Source organism: Anabrus simplex, chromosome 8, assembly GCF_040414725.1.
Source record: "Anabrus simplex isolate iqAnaSimp1 chromosome 8, ASM4041472v1, whole genome shotgun sequence".
Taxonomy (NCBI): domain Eukaryota; kingdom Metazoa; phylum Arthropoda; class Insecta; order Orthoptera; family Tettigoniidae; genus Anabrus; species Anabrus simplex.
The window spans coordinates 131,271,614-131,285,736 of NC_090272.1; the positions used below are offsets into that span (position 1 = coordinate 131,271,614).

The 14,123-nt window shown below is 39.4% G+C and overlaps 1 protein-coding gene across 1 annotated transcript in view; it reads right to left on the bottom strand.

Annotated features, from left to right (window-relative positions):
- Positions 1 to 14,123, bottom strand: part of LOC136878890 (dynein regulatory complex subunit 3) — a 183,322-nt gene that overhangs the window by 88,468 nt on the left and 80,731 nt on the right. Inside the window, exon 5 of the mRNA XM_067152470.2 lies at positions 834 to 974. Coding sequence (XP_067008571.2) covers positions 834 to 974 — 141 coding nt within the window. The remainder of the gene's footprint in view (positions 1 to 833; positions 975 to 14,123) is intronic.

Sequence of the window (14,123 nt, forward strand, 5' to 3'; positions counted from 1 at the left end):
TTTATGTCGCACTGACACAAATAGGTCTTATGATGACAATGGGGTAGGAAAGGGCTATAAATTGGCAGGAAGCGACCATAGCCTTAATTAAGGTACAGCCCCAACTTTTGCCTGGTGTGAAAATGAGAAACCACAGAAAACCATCTTCGGGACTGCTGACAGTGGGATTTAAATCCACCATCTTCTGAATGCATGCTGATTGATACCTATGTGACCCAACCCATGTGGCCACTTGCTTGTTTCATTTGTGTTATGTGATGCTCACACTGATTTTTTGGAAACAGAATGTTGAATATACCTGATAACATAAATAAAATGTTCATTTTTTGTTGTACTTATAAAATAAAGTCAGGGCAACGTGACTTACGGCCCACCCTGAAGATGTGCCAGACCAGACTGTTACCCTGCAGGCATACATTCACTCACTGGAGGTGACATAAAGCAGTTGAATGGGATGAATTATTATATAGAGAAGTGACATTATGTGGCTAATGGATGTAGTAATATACTGTAAAAATAACAAAGAAGTAGATTAAAATGTGGCTTTATAAAAAAAATGGCGTATTTGCCTTGGAGTGACCATCATCTCAACTCTTTCACCTGTCTTGGCAATAACTTTTTCAGGGCTACCAAATTTTAAGATCATATTTACGAATGTAATCAGCTTAAATATAAATTATTTTCTTTAGACATTAATAAAATCTTATTTGGAAAAAAAACTAGAAGTAAATAATGAAAGAACAATGGGAACTATTTAAAAAATATGTTTTCACATTTTTTGCCTACATTTTGACTTAAAGATCATAGCTTCATTAAAATAGAAAGCGACTTACTCTCGACTCTTTTCCTTGCACTCAACCTTGGCATCAGTCACACATTTTAGGAATTGCTTTATTTCTTCCTGACGGATGTTATTTTGTTGAAGACCAAATTGAAACAATTCCTGGGTCTTTTCATCAAACTGTTCTTTGTAACTAAGTCATAGTTAAGGATATTTGCATTCTCATTGATCAACATACAGAACCTAATCAAGTGAATGTTTATCAAATCTCTATACCGGTACTGGGCTTTCTATAAATTTATTATCATCTATCTTTTGTAATTGACATTCTGAAATTTTCCAAGATTTACCGTTTATACAATTTCATACTTCCTCAGTTCAATATTATTTCTTGCCTGTAAAATGATATCGATAACTGATACTAAAGCAGTGAACCTAAGGAGGAGAAAAACTATTGTTTTCACGTTGTATTGACACAGACAAGTCTTACAGCAACACTGGGATAGGACAGGACTAGTACTTGGAAGGATATGACTGTTATCTTAAAAAGGTGCATTCCCAGCATTTTCTTCATGTGAAAATGGGAAAAATGGGAAACCATGGAAAAGACTATCTTCAGGGCTGCCAAGAGTGGGGTTCAAACCCACCATCTCTCAAATGCAAGCTGACCGAAATGCAACTCAAACTGCACAGCATACAAAATACTTATAGTGTACTAAATGCCTGGCCAGGGTGACCTGCTACAGCATGGTGTAGACCATACAGCCAATGATGCAACGTTGAGTGTTGGGTGGTGGTAAATAACCACTCTCTAAAGGGGCCAACGGCTTTGTGTAGAAGAGCTCTTTTAGGTACGTGCTGGTCCCCCAGCAGAGGAAATGCCACTGAAATTCAGCACGCAGTGCCTGTTCTTCAGATTAGGGGCAGCTGCAAAAGGTGCCTGTTCTCCAGGTTAAAGGAATATCCTTATGCTTGCACCACGCTGTTTGTTTCTCATTTTAAAATTTCTTCCTCAAAATCTCCGTTTTCTCACATTCCCCAATCAGATGTAGATCGTCTATCTTCTTTTCACATAGAATAAATACTGAGTTGTCTTTTCTCTTGATCCAACCCTTATTTTTATGGAGCCTCATTATCCACCAAATCAACCCCTCTTTCCGTCTATTATTTCCAAATTTTATACTAATCTTAGAGACTTGGCGTACCTTGTAGAATAAACTCAGAGAAGCTCTCTTGCCACATTCCTCTAATAACCCTTGCGTTTTGATCTCCTTAATTCTGGCTTTCATCGCTCTCTGCCCCCTGCTCCCTTTACCCTTCCATGTCTCCATCCAGATATAACTTCACCCTATCCTCTCCACGTAAGTTTTAGTTAACATCAACCAACTCTCTGTGTACATACTCTCTTCCTGTTGCTTAAAGGCCGCCTGTACCACTGCAACACCCTGTCCTCTCCTCAGTCTCATCAGATAGTTTAGAACCCTCCAAGCGCAGTCCACTTCCATGTATTCTCCACATAGTAATGCCACTCCCACGTTCGTGGTGCACTGAGGTAGCCTCATTTTACTAAACTTATATGTAACTTGATTTAGCAAATCCCTTTTTTTTTTTTTCAGCCCCGAAATTTCTGCCCCATACAGTACTTTACTCATCACTATCGTCCTGGACACCGGTCTCAATATCCTATAGTTTATCCCCGCGAATTTTGCAGTTAAGATTTTGACCATAGAAAGTGCTGCCACCCCTGGCCACTTTGCCTTTTTGATGTAATCAACCCACCCCACTCTTCTGTTTAGTACCACTCCTAAGTATTCTATCTTGTCTACCTCTTCTATGTATTCTGCCTATAACTTCCATTTCTTTTTCACTTTTCGCCTCTTGACTTTGCTTATAGTTAATACATTAGATTTGTTGCAGTTAACTTTTAATGCCTACTTCTTTGCGTATTCTGATAGCTTATTCAGACTCCTTTGGAAACCGCCCCTTGTCAAAGCCATTAATATGATGTCATCTGCAAAAATCAAGCCCGCTATCTCTAGATTATTCATAAACGGCACTGCCCATTTTTCTCTACCATGTCCTTCCAAAATGTCATTAATAAACAGTAAAAATAGCAGCAGCAAAAGTTTACAGCCTTGTTTTAGCCCCGTCTTACAGTCTATGGGCTGACTGATGAAATTATCTTTTACCTTGACGCAGGAATGGACCTTCTCATGTAATGCTTCTATCGCTCGTATCATTTTCCTGGAGACCCCTAACCTGCCTATTTTTTCTATCAGTGCTTTTGTGCTAACCGTATCGAAGGCTTTTTCAAAGTCAATGGCTGCTAGGTACACACAACCTCTTTCTCTACATACATATTTATCCAGTATCATTCTGACTGTCATAATATTGTCTATGGTTTGTCTCCCTTTACGGAATCCTCCTTGAAATATTGATATTATTGATTGGGTTTCTGCCCAGCTCGATAACCTGTTAGCCAAAACCCCTGCATAAATCTTACTGAGCGAGTCCAGTAACCTTATTCCTCTATAGTTACTTGGTGTGTTCTTGCTTCCTTTTTTTTTTTTTTTTAATTGGGCAGATGTTTCTGCCTTCCCATTCTTTTGGAATGGTGCTGCTGTCAAAGATCCTGTTGAATAATTTAACTATTCCCTCCATAATTTACCTAAAATTCCACATTTTTTTTCAGCATAAATTATTTATTCCGGTCCTACCTCCTGCTGATTTGTTCTTAAGTTTACCTAATACCTCTTGTATTTCTTCTATAAAGATCTCTTTGTCTAGTTCGTTTATACTAATTTCTAGATTACTCCAAGGGTTTGTCATCCCGTCCTCACATTTCCACCTATCCCTGGTGCCTAGCAAGCCCTTGAAGTAGGTTACCCATTAGTCATAGCTGATTACATCTTTCTCAACCCTTTTCCCTCCTCTGTTAATTCTATTTATTCTTTCCCATACTCTCTCTGCTTGATTTAATTTGCATTCCCTGTTGATCACCTCTGTTGGTTCTGTAATCCATGACTTCTTTCTCTCATCAATTTTCTTTTTGTATTCTTTTCTTAACCTACAGAAAACTTCTCTATCCTCCCTATCCTCACTTAGTCTATATTTTTCTAAAGCCCTTAGAACTTGGGCCCTTAGTATCTTACAATCTTTATCGTACCACCCATCCATTCCATTCTTCCTCCCACCCCTTCCTTTCTCAATCCGTGCCGCCCTCCTTATAGGATACTCAATTAGGTCTAATGTCCTATCTATATTATTTTCCTATAATGCCGCTTCCCACCCGCATTCTATTAGGTGCACCTCCTGCATTATAAACTCCTCTAAGTTTCTAGGTGACTTCTCGGTCCATATATACTTAGAATAACTTCTGCCTCTCTCTTCCATTCTATTTTTTAAGCCCTGTCCTTTCTTCCCCTATATTCCTTTCTAGCCATACTCCTATCGGTGCATGGTGTGATTCTACCCAGTATGCAATTTCAATCCTTTTAATTTTCCTTAGTATATCTCCTGAACACAACACTAAGTCAATCACACTTCCCCCTTTAGCAGTTATATATGTCAATTTCTCTTCTTTGTCCCCCTCCCAAAAGCCATTTAAAATATAGAATTTCCCTGCCGATTTTTCGATGATACAGAGCACTATCTGATCTGTAGTGAACTAAATATCTCTAGGCCTAAGGTAGAGAAAGTGAAATCTGTCTGCAAACGAATAAGGGTAGAAACTCTCCAGGACAAGGAAATTAGACGGAAGTACATGGATATGATTAGTGAGAAGTTTCAAACAGTAGACAGTAAGCAGGTTCAGGATATAGAAAGTGAATGAGTGGCATACAGGGATGCTGTAGTAGAAACAGCAAGGGAATGCCTAGGAACAACTGTGTGTAAAGATGGGAAAAGGCGAACATCTTGGTGGAATGATGAAGTGAGAGCAGCTTGTAAACGTAAAAAGAAGGCTTATCAGAAATGGCTCCAAACAAGGGTCGAGGCAGACAGGGAGTTGTATGTAGATGAAAGAAACAGAGCGAAACAAATAGTTGTTGAATCCAAAAAGAAGTCATGGGAAGATTTTGGTAACAACCTGGAAAGGCTAGGTCAAGCAGCAGGGAAACCTTTCTGGACAGTAATAAAGAATCTTAGGAAGGGAGGGAAAAAGGAAATGAACAGTGTTTTGAGTAATTCAGGTGAACTCATAATAGATCCCAGGGAATCACTGGAGAGGTGGATGGAATATTTTGAACATCTTCTCAATGTAAAAGGAAATAATCCTGGTGGTGTTGTGAACAGCCAAGCTCATGGGGAGGAGGAAAATGAAGTTGGAGAAATTATGCTTGAGGAAGTGGAAAGGATGGTAAATAAACTCCATTGTAATAAGGCAGCAGGTATAGATGAAATTAGACCTGAAATGGTGAAGTATAGTGGGAAGGCAGGGATGAAATGGCTTCATAGAGTAGTAAAATTAGCATGGAGTGTTGGTAAGGTACCTTCAGATTGGACAAAAGCAGTAATTGCACCTATCTATAAGCAAGGGAACAGGAAGGATTGCAACAACTATCGAGGTATCTCACTGATTAGTATACCAGGCAAAGTATTCAGTGGCATCTTGGAAGGGAGGGTGCGATCAGTTGTTGAGAGGAAGCTGGATGAAAACCAGTGTGGTTTCAGACCACATAGAGGCTGTCAGGATCAGATTTTCAGTATGCGCCAGGTAACTGAAAAAAGCTACGAGAGGAATAGGCAGTTGTGTTTATGTTTCGTAGATCTAGAGAAAGCATATGACAGGGTACCGAGGGAAAAGATGTTCGCCATACTGGGGGACTATGGAATTAAAGGCAGATTATTAAAAGCAATCAAAGGCATTTATGTTGACAATTGGGCTTCAGTGAGAATTGATGGTAGAATGAATTCTTGGTTCAGGGTACTTACAGGAGTTAGACAAGGCTGTAATCTTTCACCTTTGCTGTTTGTAGTTTACATGGATCATCTGCTGAAAGGTATAAAATGGCAGGGAGGGATTCAGTTAGGTGGAAATGTAATAAGCAGTCTGGCCTATGCTGACTACTTGGTCTTAATGGCAGATTGTACCGAAAGCCTACAGTCTAATATCGTGGAACTTGAAAATAGGTGCAATGAGTATGGTATGAAAATTAGCCTCTCGAAGACTAAATTGATGTCAGTAGGTAAGAAATTCAACAGAATTGAATGTCAGATTGGTGATACAAAGCTAGAACAGGTCGATAATTTCAAGTATTTAGGTTGTGTGTTCTCCCAGGATGGTAATATAGTAAGTGAGATTGAATCAAGGTGTCGTAAAGCTAATGCAGTGAGCTCGCAGCTGCGATCAACAGTGTTCTGTAAGAAGGAAGTCAGCTCCCAGACAAAACTATCTTTACATCGGTCTGTTTTCAGACCAACTTTGCTTTACAGGAGCAAAAGCTGGGTGGACTCAGGATATTTTTCATAAGTTAGAAGTAACAGACATGAACGTAGCAAGAATGATTGCTGGTACAAACAGGTGGGAACAAGGCAGGAGGGTACTCGGAATGAGGAGACAAAGGCTAATTTAGGAATGAGCTCGATGGATGAAGCTGTACGCATAAACCGGCTTCGGTGGTGGGGTCATGTGAGGCGAATGGAGGAGGATAGGTTACCTAGGAGATTAATGGACTCTGCTATGGAGGGTAAGAGAAGTAGAGGTAGACCAAGACGACGATGGTTAGACTCGGTTTCTAACGATTTAAAGATAAGAGGTATAGAACTAAATGAGGCCACAACACTAGTTGCAAATCGAGGATTGTGGCGACGTTTAGTAAATTCACAGAGGCTTGCAGACTGAACGCTGAAAGGCATAACAGAGTATAATGATAATGTGTGTGTGTGTAATTAATTTCCCTGCCTCACAGAACTCAAGTAGCAACCCTCCATAGCTGTTCCTTTCCTTATCTTTGCTTCTTCTTTCTACCCTTAGATTTACTTCCTCTTCTTTGTAGAACATTGGTAATAGCTTCCCTATCTTGGCGTTCCAGTCACCCATCAGTAATATCCCATCTTCTTCAAACTTCTCCTGATCATAGTGACTTTCAAGAGTAGCTCCTCCAGCAGTTTATCATTCATGTATGGAGATCCCTTGGTGTGGCAATATACACATGCTATACATATCTTTCTTTCTTTTCCCTCCTCTCTTCCTATATTACATCTTAACTATAACACTTCATCTAAATCATCCTCAATTTCAACCACCAACTCATTAATTTCTTCCTTAATTAACACTACTATTCCCCAGGCGCTCGTCCCTTCTCCTTATGTTTTTTCTTTGCTTTGCTTTTAACTGTGAACCCCCCATCAAGTTATATCTGTACCCGGTTGTATCCAAGTCTCCAGTAGTGCTACAATGTCATAGCTTTCAACTACCTTTATCACCTCTTTATTGTTTCTTTTTCCTAGTAGACCTTCTATATTTATGAATCCTACTTTCCATTCTAGTTATAGCTTACTCTCACTTCCTCCTCCATTACTTTCCTTATTCTTCCTTCTCGTCATCATGATCCTCTTGCCCTCTGCCTCTCCCCTTTCATATCATGACAGTTTAGGTCGCTCTTTCTTATCTATATCCTCTGTGCTCTTGTTTTTCTTAGCCTACAAATCTTTTAAGCTCCTGCTTCTTCCCTTTGACAGAATATCTCTCCCATTTCTATCTTCCTTCGGTCTGCTTCCTTCATTCATATGCCTTGGCCCCCTTTGTTCTGAATTAGGAGTTTATTTATTAGTGTCCTCTGCCGCCTCTACCACCTGTGAACATATCATTCATTCCCTGCTGCACTGCACACTTACCCCTTCATTAGATTCACTTCTTGTATCGCTCCCTTGCTCCTCTTGATCAGCCATCTGTCTTCTATCCTGTCTTGAACCCAGGTCCTTTTCTTTCAGGTTCTCTTCTGTAACTTTCAGCTCTGGAATGGTCCAGGAATGCCTTCAATTCCTGTCGGACATCCAAAGCCATTGTCCACTAATATACGCTTTCAATCCCTGTGCTCTTGCCCTTCCTTGGTGTCTCCTCAAAATTCTTAGGATTTTACTGCCCTCTCTCCCCATGTCTCTCTTAATCCAAATTTTCTTCCCTTGCAGATTGCTTGCATTTCTTACTATTATGTCCCCCATTGTAGTAGATATCAAATGCACTTTTATTAGTTTCCTTCCCTTCACTTTCCCTACTCTTCCCACGTCGTCAATATCCACCTCACTGAAGTTAATTTTCATAACGTTTTGTATAATGTCCACAACTTTGTATATTGTCTTTACCTTTGCCTCTGACTCCTCTTCTTGCACTCCGTATATGAAAACACATTTCTTACTCCTCTCCTGATTTATGCCCACTACCTCTCTCTTCAATAGTACCACCTCTTCTTTAAGACTTGTATTTTCTCTTTTAGCCCCTGGATTTCTTTCTCATTTCTTCCTGCCCTCACCTCCTCTTCTGCCTTGGTGATTTTCATCCACTCTCTAAGTTCCTCTCGTCCCTTACTCATAACCTCCAACTTCTCCATTACCTTTTCTGTCACCTTTCATCACCTCCTGAATTTTCTCTATATCTTCCCAATTCAGACAGCCGTTCGGTCCGGGATTCAATTCCACCCCCCAGGCCCCCTATCACCAACAGCACTGCTATCACTGCCGCTAACATTAGTGCCTCTCCAAACTTTCCTTTTCCAACCTTACTTGCTGTCTTCCCCGTAGTTGTCTTCCATCTTCCCAGCCAGCTCAGTATCACCGCTCGGTATTGCTCCACTCCCACCATGACTCACCGCACGCCTTCCTCCACACGTCTGCACTCGTTGCTGGTTGACATAAGACTGAGGTTAAAGGAAGTCCCTTAGAAACCTGGCAGTTAAGTAAAAATGGCCTTTGATTTTGGCAAGCCCACCATAATAATACAGTAGCCCACATGAAGCATCAAAGTGGATCAAGACAAGGAGAGGGCGACATAGGGGTTAATCAATCTATCACCACTGATCTGCACTTAGGGCAGTCACCCAGGTGGCAGATTCCCTTTTTGTTATTCACCTAATCTTTTCTTAAATAATTTGAAAGAATTTAGTCATTTGTTGAACATCTCCCTTGGTAAATTATTCCAATTCCTAACTCTTCTTCCTATAAACAAATATTTGCCCCCAATTTATCACTTGAATTCCAACTTCATCTTCGTATTATGATCTTTCCTACTTTTAAAAACAACACTCACACTTATTCCTCTACTAATGTCATTTCATCCATCTCTCCACTGACAGCTAGGTCTCCTCTTCCCAAGTCTTCCCAGCTAAAACTTTGCAACATTTTTGTAACCCTAGTCTTTTGTTGGAAATCACCCAGAACAAATTGGACTGCTTTTCTTTGGATATTTTCCAGTTCTCAAATCAAGTATTCTTAGTGAAGGTTCCATACACTGGAACCATACTCTAATTGTGGTCTTACCAGAGACTTATATGCCCTCTCCTTTACATCATTACTACAACCCCTAAATACCCCGTAACCATGTGAAGAGATCTGTAACCTTTATTTACAATTCTGTTTATATGGTTTCCCCTATGAAGATCTTTCGTTATATTAACACCTACGTATGTACAGTGATCTCATGGGGAACTTTCATCACCCCATTAATGCAGTAATTAGAACTGGGAGGACTTCGCCTCTTTGTGATACTCACGACCTGACTTTTTACCCTGTTTATGAATATACCATTGCCTGCGGTACACCTCACAACATTGTCAAGGTCTTTTATGCAGTTGCTCACAATCTTTTTCTGGTCTACAAAGCCACAAATAAAGGCTGAGAGGATTCGCCATGCTGACCACGCAACACCCCTGAATCTGAAGGTCTTTGCGCTGAGCACCGGCCGCTTGATAGACGATGGCCCTTTGGGGTTGTTGCACCATGGGTTTTGGTATGATCTCAATCTCGTAACTTATTTGTTATTCTATAGAGTATAATGTCATCCACAAAAGGCCTTATCTCTGATTCCAGTTATTTACTCATATCCTTTATATACATGAGAAGAAAATATAAGGTCCAATAATACTGCCTTAAATAATTCCCCCTAATGATTACAGGATCAGTCATTCTTTTGTAGAGTCCAGTTGCACTCTTTTTTGTCAGTAGTCTCCCATGATCTACCCTATCAAAAGATTTAGATAGGTCAATCGAGATACAGTACATTTGATCTCTTGTATGTAAAATATCTGCTGCACCTTGCTGGAATCCTACAAGCTGAGCCTCAGTGGAATAACTTTTCCTAAACCTGAACTGCCTTCTAGCAAACCAATTAGCAATTTTGCAAATATGTCTGCTGTAATCAGAAAGAATGATTTTCCAAAGCTTATTTGAAATGCAAGTAAAGCTGACTGGCCTGTAATTAAGAGCTTTATGTTTAGATCGATGCTTTATGGCCCATAATATTAGACATGATGATAAAGCTTTTGGACTTCTGCCGTGACAATAAAACAAGGTGAAATTCTTTATGTTTTGCAGAGAACTTTGCTCTGCGTCTTCAGAAGAAACTTGCGTCTGTTAAGAAGACTTCTCTATAATAAAGGTCTGAATTTGAGAACACTTTACCGTTCATTATCAGATGGCTCACTGTGTGCTAGCCTTCTGAGTGGGAAGTGACAACACCATCTTAGCTCCAATTAAGATGTTTCTTGTTCAGTACATATGTGCATTGCAAAATTAACAGCAAGCTCATCAGAGAATACCGACAAATGTGGTAGAAGAAATAATAAAATAAAATGAAATAATGTTCAACGAAAGACTGACAAGGACATAAGATTAGAATAGAGCTGAAGATGGAAAGAAAAGTATGTATCGGGGGGGGGGGAGAGAAAAATGATTGTGTGAGCCAGGGGGGAAGGACAATCATTAGTTGGTAAGTTGATATCTAGTCCAATTATTTATTTACATTTTTAATTTTTAGAAATCATATGGTTTTGATTGAACATTTAGTACACTTCTTCTTCTTATTATTATTATATTATTATATTGCGTATTACAAGCACATATCGCACAGTATCCGAACCTGCGGTCCTTACGATAGCAGCGGTAGCACCGATTGATTTACTTGCCTTAGAGAGACAGGAAGTCTGGCGAACTAAAGGAGAGCTCGGAAAGAAGCGCGTTAAGGAGCTAGCTTATAGGCAATGAATGGAGTGGTGGCAGCAAAGATGGGAGGAAGATCCTTGAGGAAAATGGACTAAGCGGCTGATACCACGCCTAGCTGATTGGGTTGCCCGAGCTCATGGCGAGGTTAACTTTTACATTACGCAACTATTGACGGGTCATGGACACTTCCGGAAATTTCTACATAGAGTAGGTAGAGCGAGCAACTCGGCATGTATTTATTGCAATGATATAGACGATGCATTTCACACATTTTTCATATGCTGTCATTGGTCAACTGAGAGAAGATGTTTATATACTGAGCAAGGAGAGTTGACGCCAGAAACTATTGTGCAGGCGATGCTACGAAACCAAGAATCTTGGGATCAGATAGCAGTATATGTAGAAGGCATCCTGCATCAGAAAAAGAGAGATATGAATGCTCATGAACGGCAGTAAGGAGAAATAAGGAAGAAGAAACCTAAGAAATTAGCATGACACCGCCCTGAAGTAATGCGAGAGCGGTTCCGGGGTGGAGATATATGTCATGGGAAAAGGGTGTGTGGGTTTTAGTGAGTAGAAATCTCACACGCTTGTGGAGTGCGGACCCTCACAAGTGTCTAATGAAAAATTTCCCACACTTCCCTCGTAAAAAATAAATTATTATTATTATTATTATTATTATTATTATTATTATTATTATTATTATTATTATTATTATTATTATTATTATTATTATTATTATTATTATTATTATTATATTGTGCTTGCAGAGGACCTTGGCAATTCAGTCTGTGTTAATGTGGATAAAAAGAAGGTAAGCAGTTCCCTTCACTTCATTCTGTGAGCTTTCCTGTTTATCACCCTTTCCACTACCTGATCCAGGAGCTCCTTGGAAAGGGTAATATAAGAAGAAGAAGAAAAATAGAGAAAAGGGTAATGGAAGAAGAAGAAGAAGAAGAAAAAGAAATGAAAGAAGAAGATAAAGAAAAGAAGATGTGTACTAAATGTTAAATAAAAACCATACAATTCTAAAAATTAAAAAATGTAAATAAAAGTTTGGAGGAGATATCAACTAATGATTTCAGTATTGAGAAACTTACAAGAAGATAGTCATTCATGTATGTATGATTTAAACACAGATAAGACTAATCATATCATGTCCAATGGTAGCCATATTCCAAACAAGGGTAAGATACAAAGACACTATGGAAGAAGAAAAAAAATTCATGGCTGAGGTTACATACTTAGGAGAAAGGTGTCAGACTCTCTGAGGAATACATGACGGTGATGAATAAAAACCATGAAGGATTATCTCATAAAGAATTATGAAAAATCATTAAGATGAAGACTATTACAATATCCACATCGATATTGATCAATTTAGAAATTCCTCGTATAATTTAAATGAAATTATGGGGAAAATTTTTTACTCGATACGTTCATTCCATTTGTTAGTCAACAATTCTATAACAAAAACGAACCCCGCTTCCAGCTCTCCAACTCAACACCACCCCTCCCTCCTCATCTCCCCACCGTCTTAGGGCCTCCCTCCCTCACTCCTTTCACTTCTTCCCCTATCCTCTCTAACATGGCTGAACCAGGTGCTAACACGACCAGTGGAAGTGGGACCTCTAAACTAAGAAGGTCAAGCCGTTCAAAAGGGCATTCGATTCTTTTTGTTTATCTTTCCTTCTACTAGCCCAAGCTTCTCGCATTCACTTTTTCCATTACAGATTTCAATTTTGACATTTTCCACTCCCAAGTCACACACGCAACACTTGGCACCTGCTTCCACGTATATATGTTCGTATACTCCTGTTGCTACTGTGCTTTCTGACTCAGAGGTCCTCAACGTTGTTACAACCTTATATTTTATCAACTTCATCATGTTGCACATATTTTTATATATTCTCTTTTCATTGTATGTGTCAAGAGAAACAGACATTAATTTATTCAATAGAACAGAGGAAAGCTAAATTTCTTGGACATGTCCTATGACATGACACCTTTCTCCAGAATGTCATCGAAGGAAAGGTCCTACGGAAGAAGTCGAGAGGAAGACCACGTCTCTCATATCTTAGGAACATATTCACTCAGCTGGGTTTTGCTTCCTATGTCACGATGAAAAGAACTGCTGAAGATCGTGGGATGTGGCTGCAGCGAGAAGGCTTAACCTTTAGATAATGGATGGATGGATGGATTGTGTGTGTTTTCATAACATTCTTTTAACTTTAATTATGTAGCTTTTAATATGTTGACTGAAGATGACTTTGAAATGAGCCGAAACATGTCTGCTTGATTTATTCCATCTAAGATGGATATACATTGTATTGAATAGGAGGACATAATAAATCTTTCTCCTTTGTAAAGATTATTGAAAAATGGCGGACAAAATCGAAAGTTGGTTACACATTGCTCGGAGGTTTATACAGATGCAGGAGGATATATGAAGAAAGAAATTAAATAAGATACTCACAAAATGGTGAGTGTCATCATTAGCTGTTTTGATGAAATGAAAACTATGCTTGAAAATAATAGTGCAAGAAAACAGACTCCTCGACATGAGGACAATGAGGTTAAACAAAATAATATCACAGGAACGTCAGATAGTTTAACTGAAGGACAGGTGGTGCCATCTCTTGGGAACTCGCAAGAACAACTAGTAGCACGCAATATCCTGACTGGCCACAGAGCAGTCAAGAGAATAACGGAGATAATGCAAAGATAGCATTCTCCGTGCAACAAGTCAAAGTTATGAATAATGGCCAACATGATGAGGGACAGGTTCTATCTAGTGGACATCCGCGGAACAGCTTTAGTGACAGCAGTGATGGCACAGGGAGAACAACCTATGATCAGAGAGTTGAGATATCAAATCTAGAACAGCGCCACCAGGGCCAGATGCCATCTAGAGGTCAGCAGGACAACCTCCAGCAGGGTAACATAGTCAGTTCCTCAGAACATGAAATGGAAGAAAGTATCACAAGAAAAATAACACAGGATTTACATGCCATGATGGATACTTTAACTTCCAAATCAACGAGTATGCTACGTGAGGAAATTAACATGGGAATTACAATCCACAAGGGTGAACTCATCAATCAAAATATTTTGGATGATATTCGAGGTAATAATTCGTTCATAACAAACACAGAAGCGGATCAAGCAACTTCCTCAAACATGTTAT